Source organism: Sinocyclocheilus anshuiensis, unplaced genomic scaffold (genome assembly GCF_001515605.1).
Source record: "Sinocyclocheilus anshuiensis isolate Anshui unplaced genomic scaffold, SAMN03320099.WGS_v1.1 scaffold217, whole genome shotgun sequence".
Lineage (NCBI taxonomy): Eukaryota > Metazoa > Chordata > Actinopteri > Cypriniformes > Cyprinidae > Sinocyclocheilus > Sinocyclocheilus anshuiensis.
The window spans coordinates 1073822-1087441 of record NW_015536538.1 but is presented as its reverse complement, the minus strand read 5'-3'; the positions used below and the strand labels follow the sequence as shown (position 1 = coordinate 1087441).

The 13620-nt window shown below is 35.8% G+C and overlaps 1 protein-coding gene across 3 annotated transcripts in view; it reads left to right on the top strand.

Annotated features, from left to right (window-relative positions):
* The first annotated feature begins 4352 nt into the window (after positions 1–4352).
* Positions 4353–13620, top strand: part of ranbp3b (RAN binding protein 3b) — a 19941-nt gene continuing 10673 nt past the window's right edge. For all 3 annotated transcript variants that reach the window (XM_016496398.1, XM_016496408.1, XM_016496393.1), the window contains exons 1-5: positions 4353–4405; positions 7098–7153; positions 8816–8852; positions 10717–10803; positions 11161–11232. In XM_016496398.1, the coding sequence (XP_016351884.1) occupies positions 4384–4405; positions 7098–7153; positions 8816–8852; positions 10717–10803; positions 11161–11232 (274 nt within the window). In that variant the 5' untranslated portion in view covers positions 4353–4383. The remainder of the gene's footprint in view (positions 4406–7097; positions 7154–8815; positions 8853–10716; positions 10804–11160; positions 11233–13620) is intronic.

The window sequence follows — 13620 nt, the reverse complement described above, 5'->3', positions numbered from 1 at the left end:
AAAATACAAACATTTTAGCTTTAAGGGAACAAACAGCTTGTCATTGGAGCAGAACCCTCAAAGTAACAACTTTGTACTTTATTTCAGTCAGTCAAGTCACATTAGTGCTGTCAGAGCTGTGTGAGATCACTACCATACTGCTTTTGTGGGGGTGTTAAATAATAATAATAATTTTGTTTTGGGTTTTTTTTTTCCCCATAGGTTTTTAACGTTCTAAAAGCTCTTTATTCCAAAGATACTACAAGCTAGTCAGTGTATTCAGTAGGTGTAATGTATTGTAAGTTGCTTCAGAGGTATTGCAAGTATTACATACAACAATAATAAAACATGTGCATTGACATAAAAAAGGAAATTTACTTTTGGTACTTAAGTACTTTTAAAAGCAAGTACTTCTGTACTTTTACTTAAGTAAAAATCTGTCTTTACAACTTTTACTTGTAATGGAGTAATATTTGACCAGCAGTATCTGTACTTTCACTCAAGTAATGGAGTTGTGTACTTTGTCTGCCTCTGGTGCTTTATCTGTACAATACAGGCTGTTTCAAAGCAGCTTCACAGTAATGAACAGGAAAAAATAAATGAATTATGCTTAATTAATTATGAAACAACTTCAATTTCAGCTGTAAAACTGTTTTACAGAAGAAAATAGTGTCATTATTTAGCTTGATTTAGTAATGTTGTAAAGTTGAATTCACTAAAAATGAATTCAGTTCAGCAGCTCTATTTTTTCTTAAAAGTTTCATAGTAATACACTGATGGTACATACTGCTATAGATATTTCTAAAAGTACAATTTTTTTATTTTTTGACAGTGAAGTTGATGTTCCTCAAGGTTCCGATTTTTCCTTTGAAAGGTTCCTAAGAACCTTTCATTGAACAGTTCTTAAAATAATTTTGTGTTTGTTTAATGTTTTCCACAAAATAACCTTTTTGCAGTAAAGCAATTTAAACCAAATAAAGCATAATTTTAATGTTTTTATTTACATTTCAAATCATTTCAAATTGCCAAATGAGTCATAATTACACCCCAACTAACCATTTGAGGTTCACTGATGACAAATAAATACTACAGAAATTATTGATGTCTAAAACAAATAGAGACTTGTGCTTCATAGATGTTTTTTTCCTGAGAAAGACTCCAGTTTGCTGCTCCACATACATTTTATATCTCTATACTCTTACTGTATGACAACTATTGGTTTATTTGTTTTAAGAACAACATCTGAGAAAAGTTGATGCTCCTCATAAAAATAATGGTTCCAGTTTTTGCAGCGATGCCATGAAAGAACCGTTTCTGGTTCCCCAAAGAACCTGTCAGTGAACATTTAAAAAAAAAAAAACATTTTGTTCTTCTTCTTTGATTTGAAGAAAATTTAAACATCTAAAGATTCCATTGGAAACTTTGGAATGGAAAGATTCCATTGATGTTGGAATGATGGAACCGTTGATGCAAAAAAGAATCTTGATATTTAAGAGTGTTAATACAGTTGAGAGTCTCCTGCTATGAAAGAGCAACCACTGCAATAAAGCAATTACAATAAAATAAAGCATCAGTTTTATAAATTTCAATTCACTTCAAATTGCAAAATGAATTGAAACTGAAGTTCATTCTGAGGTTCACTGATGATAAATAAATACTATGCATATGTAGTGAAGTCTACTTTTATCAGTGTCTTGTACAAAATGAGTCTTATATGAATCTTTATCTATACTGGCATCAGTTACATAACATTGACGTATGGCGTAACATAACGGCGGAAATTTAATCTAAATGTGTCTATTAATGGATGCAGCTGAGCTGATATATGTGTCAAATATCCAGACGTGTGCCTTATAGTCTAACGATGACATAAATGCATTTCTGATATCTCACTTAAATTGTACTTTCTTGTTACATAAGCAACTGAGAACTGAAGCCTGAAAGACAGGAACAAGTAACTCACAGGAAAAATGTAATCAATCATCTGTGTGATGAAGCAATGAGGCTTTCTGTTAAATATCTGGCCTGAAATGAGGTTGCAGAAGAGAGTAAGGAATGTACCACGGTACCAACATGGTATTCTTGGAAGAAGCTTGGAATATCATGTAAAAAAAAAAAAGTAATAATGCATTGTTTTTTGATCTTTTTTTTTTATAGAGTCTGGATTTCCCCTGTCTCATTTCACACATGCTATCCATGATGATAAAAGTGTTACTCTATATCTTTTGTGTTACACAACTGTGTTTATTAGCTACTAAACATCCTTTTATGTGAGCCAGTACGCCAAATCTAATCTGGATCGTATTGTTTATGATCTTAATAACAGGGCTAGATGTGGAACGAAATGGGGATCTGCACATCCTGAATATCTCGAGTCTGATATAGTTCTTAAACTCCTTCATGCTCAAAATAAAAGTTGAAATGTGTCAACAAGACTGTGAGAAATGCAGATGAATGCTTGAATAGCCAACTCTTGTTTAAGCCTGAATGAGCCTATGAACTGTCAATGAGAAATGGATATTTTTTCATTGACAGTTCATCTATACATCACAACAGTGCCACTGACTCATGTAATTACACGGAATGGGATTTAATGGTCAAATAAACATTGAAACAAATCCCTCCTTTTACATTCTGTCTACACTCTAAAAAAAAATGCTGGGTTAAAAAGGGACAACCCCAGCTATTGGGGTTTTGACCCAGCTATTGGGCTGTTTTGACCCAGCTATTGGGATGTTTTGACCCAGCGGTTGGGATGTTTTGACCCAGCTATTGGGTTGTTTTGACCCAGTGGTTGGGATGTTTTGAACCCAACCGCTGGGTCAAAACAACCCAATAGCTGGGTTTGTCCCTTTTTAACCCAGCGCTGGGTTATATTTAACCCAGCATTTTTTAGAGTGTACTAAATAGTTGGGATACAATGAGAATAACACCTGTTTATACATATGATGCCCTTTAATGTACCTGTTTTCTCATTCAAAGAAGAATCTAAATCTTTCAATCAAGTGATTATGACTCCATTGATTTTTTTTCGCTAAATAATCATCTTCATGTCTCTCAGGAGGTCTGTATGCTGCCTAGTAGCATGTGGTTAAATGGGTTTTGCCCAAGGGCTCTGTAAACCATTGTGAAAGAAGATCCCACTCTAGAACATTTTCTTCTTGTTTATTATCTATTAAGCACAGCTGCTTGCCGTTTAGACTTTATCCAAAGTTGATGGGGTCAGGGTTTGTGTGCAACATGGGGAAAAACGTCTTTATCAAGAACAGAAGTTGATTGAGCACAATTGTTGTAAATCAGAACTTTCCGTTTTCTCTTCTTCTCAGGATTGAACAACAGTCTGCAGTTTATTACTACATATAAACGAAAACACATCCAATACTTTAAAATAATCAGTTACTGTAACAATCAAATAAAATATCAAATACGTAATTTTAAAATTAAAATGAAACAAACAGACCTATTTAAAAAATGTAGAAGATCAAACTAAGTGAAGTTCAGGCCAAACATCAAGTCCGTCTGTAGAGTTCATAAGATACAGCCTTGACAAACTTGGCCATCTAGTGGTTATATTGCATTACTACAAAACAAATAGGAATAAAAATAATACAGAAATAAATAGAATAAACAGAAATAACAGTTTCCAGTAATATATATAATTATTTATACATACATACATACATAAAATAACAAAATTAGTAGAAGGAGAAAAAATATATTAATAAAAAGGAATCAAAATTATTTACACAACAAAATAGTTCTGTAATATAGTGGCTAGTAATATATTACTAATATTATAAGTAATCATTACGCTTAATTAAACTTAGACAATAGTTTATTATTATCGTTATTTAATTAATGTTGTCAACAGAAGCAACAAGACAGGAAATTATTTACAAATAATAAAATAATTGTGTTGCCTATTACTTAATACATAGGCATGGTTAACATAAGATAATCTTTTTATAACAGGAATTTATATTTTTAGTGGATGCAACAAGACATAAATCGTGTTTTAATAATAAAACAATATAATACTAGTGATTAATAACTAAATTATAATAGCCTAATTTTTACGCAGTGTAATATGTTAATCGTTTTTAATATAGTAATTAATATTGTTAGTAAAAGCAACAAGACATACTGTATAGTAATATATCATATTTTTAGAGTGAACTAGATGTTATAATAATATTAACGTTATTTGCCCTTTTTTACTTTATAATATTAGTTAAAATGTTATATATTAGTTTTTGACATTAATGATACGTAAAATGGTAAAGATTCGTGTACAAATGACTTGAAAAATGATATTCAAATGTAAATGTATTTGAAGTGCAGCTGCTCTGAGAAATAAAGCGCACTAGTGCCGCGGTGCATTGTGGGCGTGCACGGAGAAGTAAAATGGCGGACTTGGCGAACGAAGGTAGGCAACCGTGTGAATCCGCAAAAGGAGTCAAATAAAGCAAATAAACCGCCACCATGAGCCGTACACGCCATAATATCGTCGGTGAGAGCGCCACGTGTGTTTGTGACCCGGTCTGCGCGCTTTCGCGGCTCTGAGCTGGAGTGTGTGGATGTTTAGCTCAAGTTAGCCGATGAGTGTGTTAGCTTCGCGGGCTAAGCAGCGCACTGACAGACCGTGTGTGTATGTGAGTGTGTTGTGCTGCTAACGGACTGACCTCGGTGTGTTTCTCTTTTTGATTTTTAGGCGGGTGGAAACGCACGCGCTTCCCCCCTCCCCCGATGCGCTCGCGTGCTAACTTACACATCCGCGCGCACGCTGTGAAATAATAATTAATTTCATGCGTAATTACAAGGGATTCAAGAATGACGCTTTTCTATGAGCATGCTAATAAGGATTAACATATGTATCTTTAGCATGCATTTCAGTATTTCAAATATGTGGCAGAAATGTTCTGTATTATGCATCTACATTAATACTATTAGGATACCTTTTTCTCGCAACGTGCCATTTTAATCTAATCGTGGTTTATGGGCTTAGACGTCTATCTTTAGCCTGTCTGGATCAGTGATATGTGCAGTTTGTGAAGTGATATTTAATTATTTAACCTTCTTTATTGAGACAGTCCAATGCTTAACAATTAAACGTATACAGAAACGAAACGAAAGCAAATGGTGGGTGGGGTAGTGAGTTGCTCAAGTCGTGGTTGGTTTCGATCTGATCTGGATGCACGGTCTTTTTTTGACGTTATTCCAATAAATGCATCAATTTGTAGTCGGAAAACGGAGTCCGGAGCAGGTGGCGGTGTTTCGTTCACGGGCAAGCCGGCTGTCGGTGCCGCTCTCGCGGCTTGTGGCGTTACCCAGCTCCGCTGCCTGTGCTAATGCAGGCCCGCCCACCCTCCTCCTGGCCTGGGGTGAAATGCAACCCCATGCACACATGATTTCCCCCCCTTTAGGGCTCCAACGTCCTCCAATACAGCAGCCTTGAGTGGTGAGATCACCCATCGGTGGATGCCTCACCCCTTGACCTAATTACATCGATGTGCAAGGGTTTACAGTGCTGAATGAGCCACCCAGATGACTGATTTGTTTTGGGGAAAGCAGCTGTTTACAGATGCACTGTGCTATTGCACTCTTTAGTGGTTTGCAAATCATCTTAAACAGGCTTTGTACTCTTCCTTTGAATGATTGTTTTATTAGCCACCAAATGTGTTGCTGTCAAAGTCCTGCAGCTAAAAATACTGGACGTGTCAGCCAGATCATGTGTCTTTGTTTATTTACAAAGCATGACGATCATTTTAAAGCCTTTTAATTGAGCCAGAAGTGTCTAGGGTTTTATTGGTTGGCTTGAGGTGAGATAAGAAATAAGATAACTTTGACAACACAGTTTAGAGACTGTTTGGCTTGCAGGGGCTGGTTACTAACCCCACTTGATCAGATTACCAGAGGCTTGTGATGGCAAGGACATACTACAGGTTGCGGTTTAAAAAAACTAGTGGTTGGTTGATAGGGCTTTTCAATGCAATGGACAACATTAATAATGTATTTTTTATGCATTTGGGAGACGCTTTCATCCAAAGTAATATGCATTGAATGTTTACATTTGTATTAGTTCATGCATTCTCTGGGAATCAAGCTTGTGCCATGCTTGTCTGAGCTACGTGAATGTTAGTTGCTCATATGAAATTATTCGAATATTTATGCATTTGGTGACTTTTGCATTCAGCACTTCAAGTGCAATGGCACTTCAAAATTACTTAGCATAATGCACACCTTATTTACATCTAATTGTGGTTTCCTCTCTATAACAGAGATTGTGTTCCTTTCATTTGGTTCTTCATGATTATTTAATGTAGCATTTCTGTAAAATGCCACAGTTATTAACTTGCTGCAAGTTTTATTTATTTGTTTATTTTTTATTTCTATTTTTGGATTAATTATCGAAAAATAATTAATGTGGGTATTTATTGGACATTGCAGTCTTTTGTCAAATTGTTTTTTTTAAACAACAAGCTACTGGAGGCTGTGTGTTAGTTATTTTATAATGATCTGTTAACAAGTATTTTTATGCATGACACAAATGCCTCAGACCCCCTTTATCAACACTGTAAAATGACTTTTGGAAATTTTAAATAAAACAATTATTACAGTGTATATAACAAGGAAATAACATTTCATTCTTCCTACAAAATTGCATGTTTAATTCAATGTTTTGCTTGCCATTTCTTTGCTTTATTATCTACAGGCAAAGCTGTCAGTTGATTGTTGCCTATAACACAGTGGGAAATAACTTAAAATTGACAGATTGGGCATGGATAGTTCTGATCTGCGGTTGTTAAACTAAGATATGACGTTAAGCATTTGCTTTGGATGCTTTTGGCCAGTTTGAGTCATGTCCTATCCTCAAATAAACCATTTTAGGAAATGACCTATTTTATGAATGATAATCTTGTGTCTTTGGATATTTGTGTGTAATGCAGGGCGAAACTTGGATCGATCTGAACTGTAACATTAGTACATCGCAGCTGAGCTGTTTTCTTGCTTAAAGTAAAATTTGAGTTGAAACACCAGCTTAATGTGGGATTTTGGAGCGGCGTACTGGGATTGTATCTATTTCCTGCTAATGTTCTTTCTGTTTTTCTTTTTAACAGAGAAGCCTGCCATAGCTCCTCCGGTGTTTGTGTTTCAGAAGGACAAGGCACAGAAGGTTTGTTCATTCTGATTCTTCAAGGAATAATTTATTAAAAAATGGTCAAACCCATTGTTTTCTTTATTTTTTGCAACATTTGCCCCGACTGTAAGTGGAGAACAACATTTATTTACGTATGTATACATACAAAATTTCTGATTATTTGTATGTTTATATGTCCAGTAAGCAATATGCAGAACTGATATTTAATGTTTTAGCAGCAGCAAGAACAATAAAATTAACAATAACGACAAGTAAGTCTTTGCATAATCTAAGCACTTTGCATAAATGTAATTCATTTTAAATTACGGTTTAAAGTATTGGGTATACAGGAGTGAATATTAGTTGGTCACTCTAGAGTTCGTGTTTTGGTTGACCATCCTCATCTCTAAACTGTGTTTTAAGGTTCACTGAGTTTAGTAAGCTCAGTAAAATGAAAGAAATAGGCACCTGTCCTGGCTCTTTATTGTGTTTACTAATAATAATTATACAAAAACAACTACTAAACAAAAAAACATGAAATGCATTACATTAGAATCACCGTCTTGCATGCAGTTCTTGAAACTGCATTTATAAATGGCGCCATATATTGATGTCCAATATTTCAAAACTAATATCCACTTAAGAATAAATGCCACAATCAAGCCTAGAAAAAACCCAGTCAACCACCCCTTTAAAGGAGTAAAATGAAAGTGAATTTTCACCCTAAAATTAAAATTGTCATTTACTCACCCTCAAGTTGTTCCAAACCTGTATAAGTTTCTTTCTTCTGCTAAACACAGAAGAAGATATTTTGAAAAATGTTGGTAACCAAACAATTGACGGCAGCCATTGACTTCCATAGTTTTTTTTTCTTCTCCATACTATGGAAGTAAATGGCTACCATCAGCTGTTTGGTTACCATCATTCTTCAAAATATGTTCTTTTGTGCTCAACAGGAGAAAAACTCGATAAAATATTGATAAAACCGACTGTCAGTCCATCTCCAGCTTTAGTGGCATTGTGTAATTTCTGCTTTGCTAGAGGCACCAAACAGCATTGCAAAAATGACTTTTAAACACTCTTTTCCACCATTCTCTAGTCCAAAAGGAAGTCCTACTGCAAACTCAAGCCATTGGTTGCAATTGCATTTCCATTTGGTGGCTTAGAAATAATATGTTACAGCTTTAACTGCTGTTTTTAGAAGATATTTATGATATTGTGAATTTTGTAGTTGCCAACCAAACAAACCTCTTTCTCATAATAACCTGAGGATGTTATGATGGAAGACACTTACTGGGAAATATAAAATTTAGCTTTGAGTTTTATTACAATAACAAAACAGACATTTTCTCAATAAACACTCAGGCAAGGCATGAAAGTTTCACCTGGTACCTGCCAAAATTTAGCATTGGCAAGTAATTTCACAAACTCAGCTGGCCAGTTTGGCTGGTAGTGAGATGAATTTCAGCTGCCGACTGACTAGCACAGATACAAATGACCCTCAAAATGTGATTTCCGCAAAGCAGTTTAAGCAAATTAAACAAACTCAGCATTTCAGTGGGATGGTTTTTGGCTCTGGTGAGAAATTATTTGAAAACAGGGCTGTTTATGATGTTGTTTTCCATTGTACAGTGTGTTTCTCTGTGATGTAGTCCAGTTCTGTGTGACCAAATTAATTTATGTTTTTGCCTGTTCCAGAGATCCGCAGATGGGTCGAGTGCGGAGGATGGGGACGGTAAGTTTGAAACGTTTTTTTGTTTTTAGTGATGCATCGAAGTAAAAATTATTGGCTGCTAAAAATTGTGGACATTACACAAACTATTTTTCCCAGGGTACTTGCTCTTTTTTTTGGAGAACCTGTTTTATGATGTGCCAAAAACAGAACCGAAACTGATTCAGAAAACAAACTGATTTGTGTATTACAAAAGCACATCTGTTCCTTACAATATATTGCATGAAATGTTACTCTCATTGTCTATATAAATGCATAGGACAGACAAATGGATGTGCGCTCTATATCAGTCAGTGTCCCAGAGGAGTGTCTTGTAAAATGCAAATATGTATTGAATTTTTTATTTAAATTATAATCACGTTTGCATATTGACTGCAGTATTCTTGCCATAGACTTGTGTTAAATTGTTGTGCACTCTTTTAAACCTGGACAGCTTCACATGCAATCTGCTTTCGCTCTGTCAGTTTCTTTTATTGAATCGGTTAATGTTTGTTCATTTTTTGGCCAATATTTGTCTTATTTTTGGTGGCTAAAATTGTGATGCATGCTTGAGTGTGTAAAAAGTTGTGAGATATTATTTTGGGGTTTAATGCAATACAATTTTTTAATGCATCATAAATAGTCTCAGAAAATATCAAAAAATGCCCTATTTGTTACTCTCAAAATAAAACCTTCAACAGCCGATAACAGAAACATTGACGTGGAGCAAACACATTGTGCACATGCAACGATTCAAGTTTTTAATATTTTATGTAAACACCCACTGATGATGTTGTTTTGCTGGAATGAAACTTGTATATGAAACCAGACGTTGGTTTGAGAGTTATTTGGAGGTCATTGTCTTATTTAAAGGAAGGTTCACCCAAAAATTAACATTATTCACTACTAGGTCTTCCCTGATGTAGATGAGTTTTTTCATCAGATTTGGAGAATCTTAGCATCATGTCACTTGCTCACCATTGGATCCTCTGCAGTGAATGGGTGCTGTCAGAATGAGAGTCCAAACAGCTGATAAAAACATCACAATAATCCACACCACTCCAGTCCATCAGTTAACATCAAAGCTTCGTGTTTGTAAGAAACAAATCCATCAAGACGTTTTTAACTTAAAACGAATCCTCTATCCATAATATTGCTTTCTCTTGTGAGAATCAGGAGAGAAATCTACACAAATCAAGCACCGTTTACAAGCCAAAACAATCCTAAACGGCTTTAAACAAATATATGGGTGGATTTTGATGTGAGAGACAACAGGAGATGGGCTTTTTCACTGAAGGAAGCGTTATGAATTATGGACTCATTTTATCTCGAAACGACGGTTTAAACACTTTAATGATGGATTTGTTTCTTACAAACACAAAGCATTTGGCTTCACAAGACATTAACTGATGGACTGGAGTGGTGTGGATTGTGATGTTTTTATCAGCTGTTTGGACTCTCATTCTGATGGCACCCATTCACTGCAGAGGATCCGTTAGTAAGCAAGTGATGCAATGCTACATTTCTCCAAATCTGTTCTCATGAAGAAACAAACTCATCCACATCTTGGATGGCCTGAGGGTGAGCACATTTTCAGCAAATTTGTATTTTTTTATATTGACTTAATAAACGTAATATGATTTCCTATACAGATGTCTTTATTTTTACATCCTCTGCATCCTTATTTTGTAATTTCTAAAGTCACATCAGTTGACGGTAGAAGTGAGTATAATTGCACAAAAATTGTTAGAACATTATTAGAATAATTAGTTATTGCAAAAGGCTAATTTAAATCAAGCATTTTCAGTTCTCTGCACTGTGCCCTGAATTTTAGTGCTCCACTAGTTTTAGATTCTGATTGATCTATTGGTTGAATTATGCTCTCCAGATTCAGATCGAGATGATGGCGAGTACTGTCCTCCGGTAAAGAGAGAGAGGACCTCATCTCTGACCCAGTTCCCCCCGTCACATTCAGGTGAGTCTACAGCAGGGGTGTCCAAACTCGGTCCTGGAGGGCCGATGTCCTGTAGAGTTTTGCTACAACTTGCCTCAACACACCTGCCTGGAAGTTTCTAGTATGCCTAGTAAGACCTTGATTAGCTGGTTCAGGTGTGTTTGATTAGGGTTGGAGCTAAACTCTGCAGGACACCGGCCCTCCAGGCCCGAGTTTGGGCACCCCTGGTCTACAGCGATCCTTGTCACTGCAGTGGATTGGCACTGTTCACTTTGAAGGGGGTGGATTCTGAGTATTATTTGACTGATTTCTACTGAAGGTGAGACACTCCTATATGATCCTCTCTTTCTTTCGTGCTTTCTTTGTTTCCCTCAACAGTTCCCAAGAATAATATCTTTATGCCCTCAAGTTTATGCCAGTCTCCAACTGGTAATTCAGACTCGGAGCCAGGTAAGAACCAGCCGCCTTTTCAATCCTTTCTGGCTACTATAAAGTTTTAAACTTAACACTGTGTCCTAACCAGCCATGATGTGTCCCACGTCAAGTCATTTTTCTATCCATACCAAATTTTCAATCAATCAGAACATAAGATCTTTAATATGCAGTTGTGGAGGAAGGTTTTGGACCAATTAAATTTTAACAGTGGGTGGAGCTACTAGTCACAGTGCAATAGAAATAGAAACCAGAACTGGCCTTGTTTTGGGTTCATGACTCTGCATCTTTTTTTGTTTGGATAGGAAACATTTTTTGTACTCAAGTTTCAGTGTAATCGACTGCTCAAATAAGAAATACAAATTCATAAATCTTTAAATCTGTCATAGGCCCACCTATATAAAACATTATCTGAAGGCAGAGGGCTTTTAGAGTAGTTTTCAGTTAAAAAAACTGTTTACAATGCTATTAATCAAAATATAAAAATACATTTTTGCTTATTTTGCCTGTCACTAGATGCTTCATCACGCCAGTCTCGGTTAGGACATCTGTTACTCAGTGTAATTTACAGGGTTCTGCGGCCGTCCACAGTTTTTGTCATGTTTGACAATCTTAGGCTTTGTTTACGCTGCACACATCAAATTTGGTTTTCAAATATGATCTTCAGGAGTGACTGTCCGCACTTTTCATTTTTCACATGTGGATATGGTTTGGACTGGGTTAGTAAACATCAGATTTCTTTCTTTACTTTTTTTTATGCAGACAGAAAAGAAACACCTAAACAAATTTGAAATGGATACGTTTTCCTGCCTGTCTAAATAAAGCCATATTGTTTGTTTGGTCATCAAATCAGATTTCTCCATCTATTAATGGGATGCATTAATGAAATTATGATGAAATGTTTTAATTTTGTCTTGAGGCACTTTATGTATGTGTGTGTAGTTTATGTATTAAATTGTATATTGTATTGGTTGAAAAACATAAAATATATTTGTTATAATTCTAATTGAAGAAAAAAATATATATATTTTTAGGGTCTAAAAAAAGACATTTAGACATTTATTCAGGGTCTGAATTTCATTTTTGAAAATGAATTCCCCTCTTAGGTGACTCTTGTGAGGGGATTTTTTTAATTTGAGGGGTGGAGGGGAGCATTTTTTATACATTTTTCAAAAATATATTTATCTCACCTAAATGTTCGATTATGCAGTGCATAATTGCAATTGTTGCACAATAGCAACAGCACAGTTGCTCAAGCAAGTGGCAAAACATTTAAAATGCTTTTCTTACGTTATCACAAACATTCTAAATTAAAACTTACCACTGACAGAAACAGTCAGCTCCACTGCCTTTTTTGCATTTAAATCTTTAGTACAAGCAATCCTGCGGTTCATAAAGAACTTAGTTTTCCTACCTCCACGAATGCTGTCTATTATTGCCTTGTTTATCTAAAAGTGCTCTTTTCCTTTAAATCTAGCCAAAAAGCCATATGTGTTGACTATGAAACAGAGTAGACTTTAATTAAATGCGTTTATGGTGTAAATACTACGTTTTCATATTTACCGCAAATAATGAGCTGTCACTTTAATTCAGCGCTTGCAGCAAACTCAGTAGAATCAATCGCTGCACTGCTGCAGACCGCTCCTGGGACGCACTGCTGGACCGCAACCATTTGCAGTGTGAACGCTTTAAAATCCGTTAACATGAGCGCGGAAAAAATGCGCACCGCATATTGCGCATTTTGAGAGAGAAAGAGAGAGCACGTGCAGTGATTCACTCACGCTGTTTGTGAAATTATGTCTCAGAAAGTTTTCAAATTACTTTAGAAGTTATTTAATGAAGAAATATGAATTGTACCTTGCCTTCAGCATTATAATTATTTTACCTGCGCCGGACAGGTCTGACGGCAGGCACGTCATCAGCTTGAGATTGGTTTATGAGATCGGCTTTATAGAGACCGCCGATCAAACATCCCAAAGCGATTATCGGCCAATAGTGATCGGTAGCCGATCAATCGGAGCACCCCTAGTTATATATAGTATAAAACTCATTTAAAGCACATTTGCTAAGTGTTATCAGACCTTTCATCCTCTAGATCAGGGATTTTCAACCTGTGGGGCGCGGGGGCAGAGACATTCCCTTGAGGATTTATGAATACGAGTTAGCAAATCTTTAGCCATCCACTAGGGGGCAATCTGACTCCCACTGCTAGTCGACAGTTAGAGCAGAGTTGGCTCGAGTATCAGTCACGCTTATTGACAGTGTAAGATGATTTACTGATTTACATCAGTATAATGGATCCGTGCATTTCTTATATAAATGTTAATCAAAAAGAGCAGAAGAAAAATCATTCGCTGCTTTAATAGCTTTAATGGATATTTGCGTTATGTTGATGTTAAAGTAATT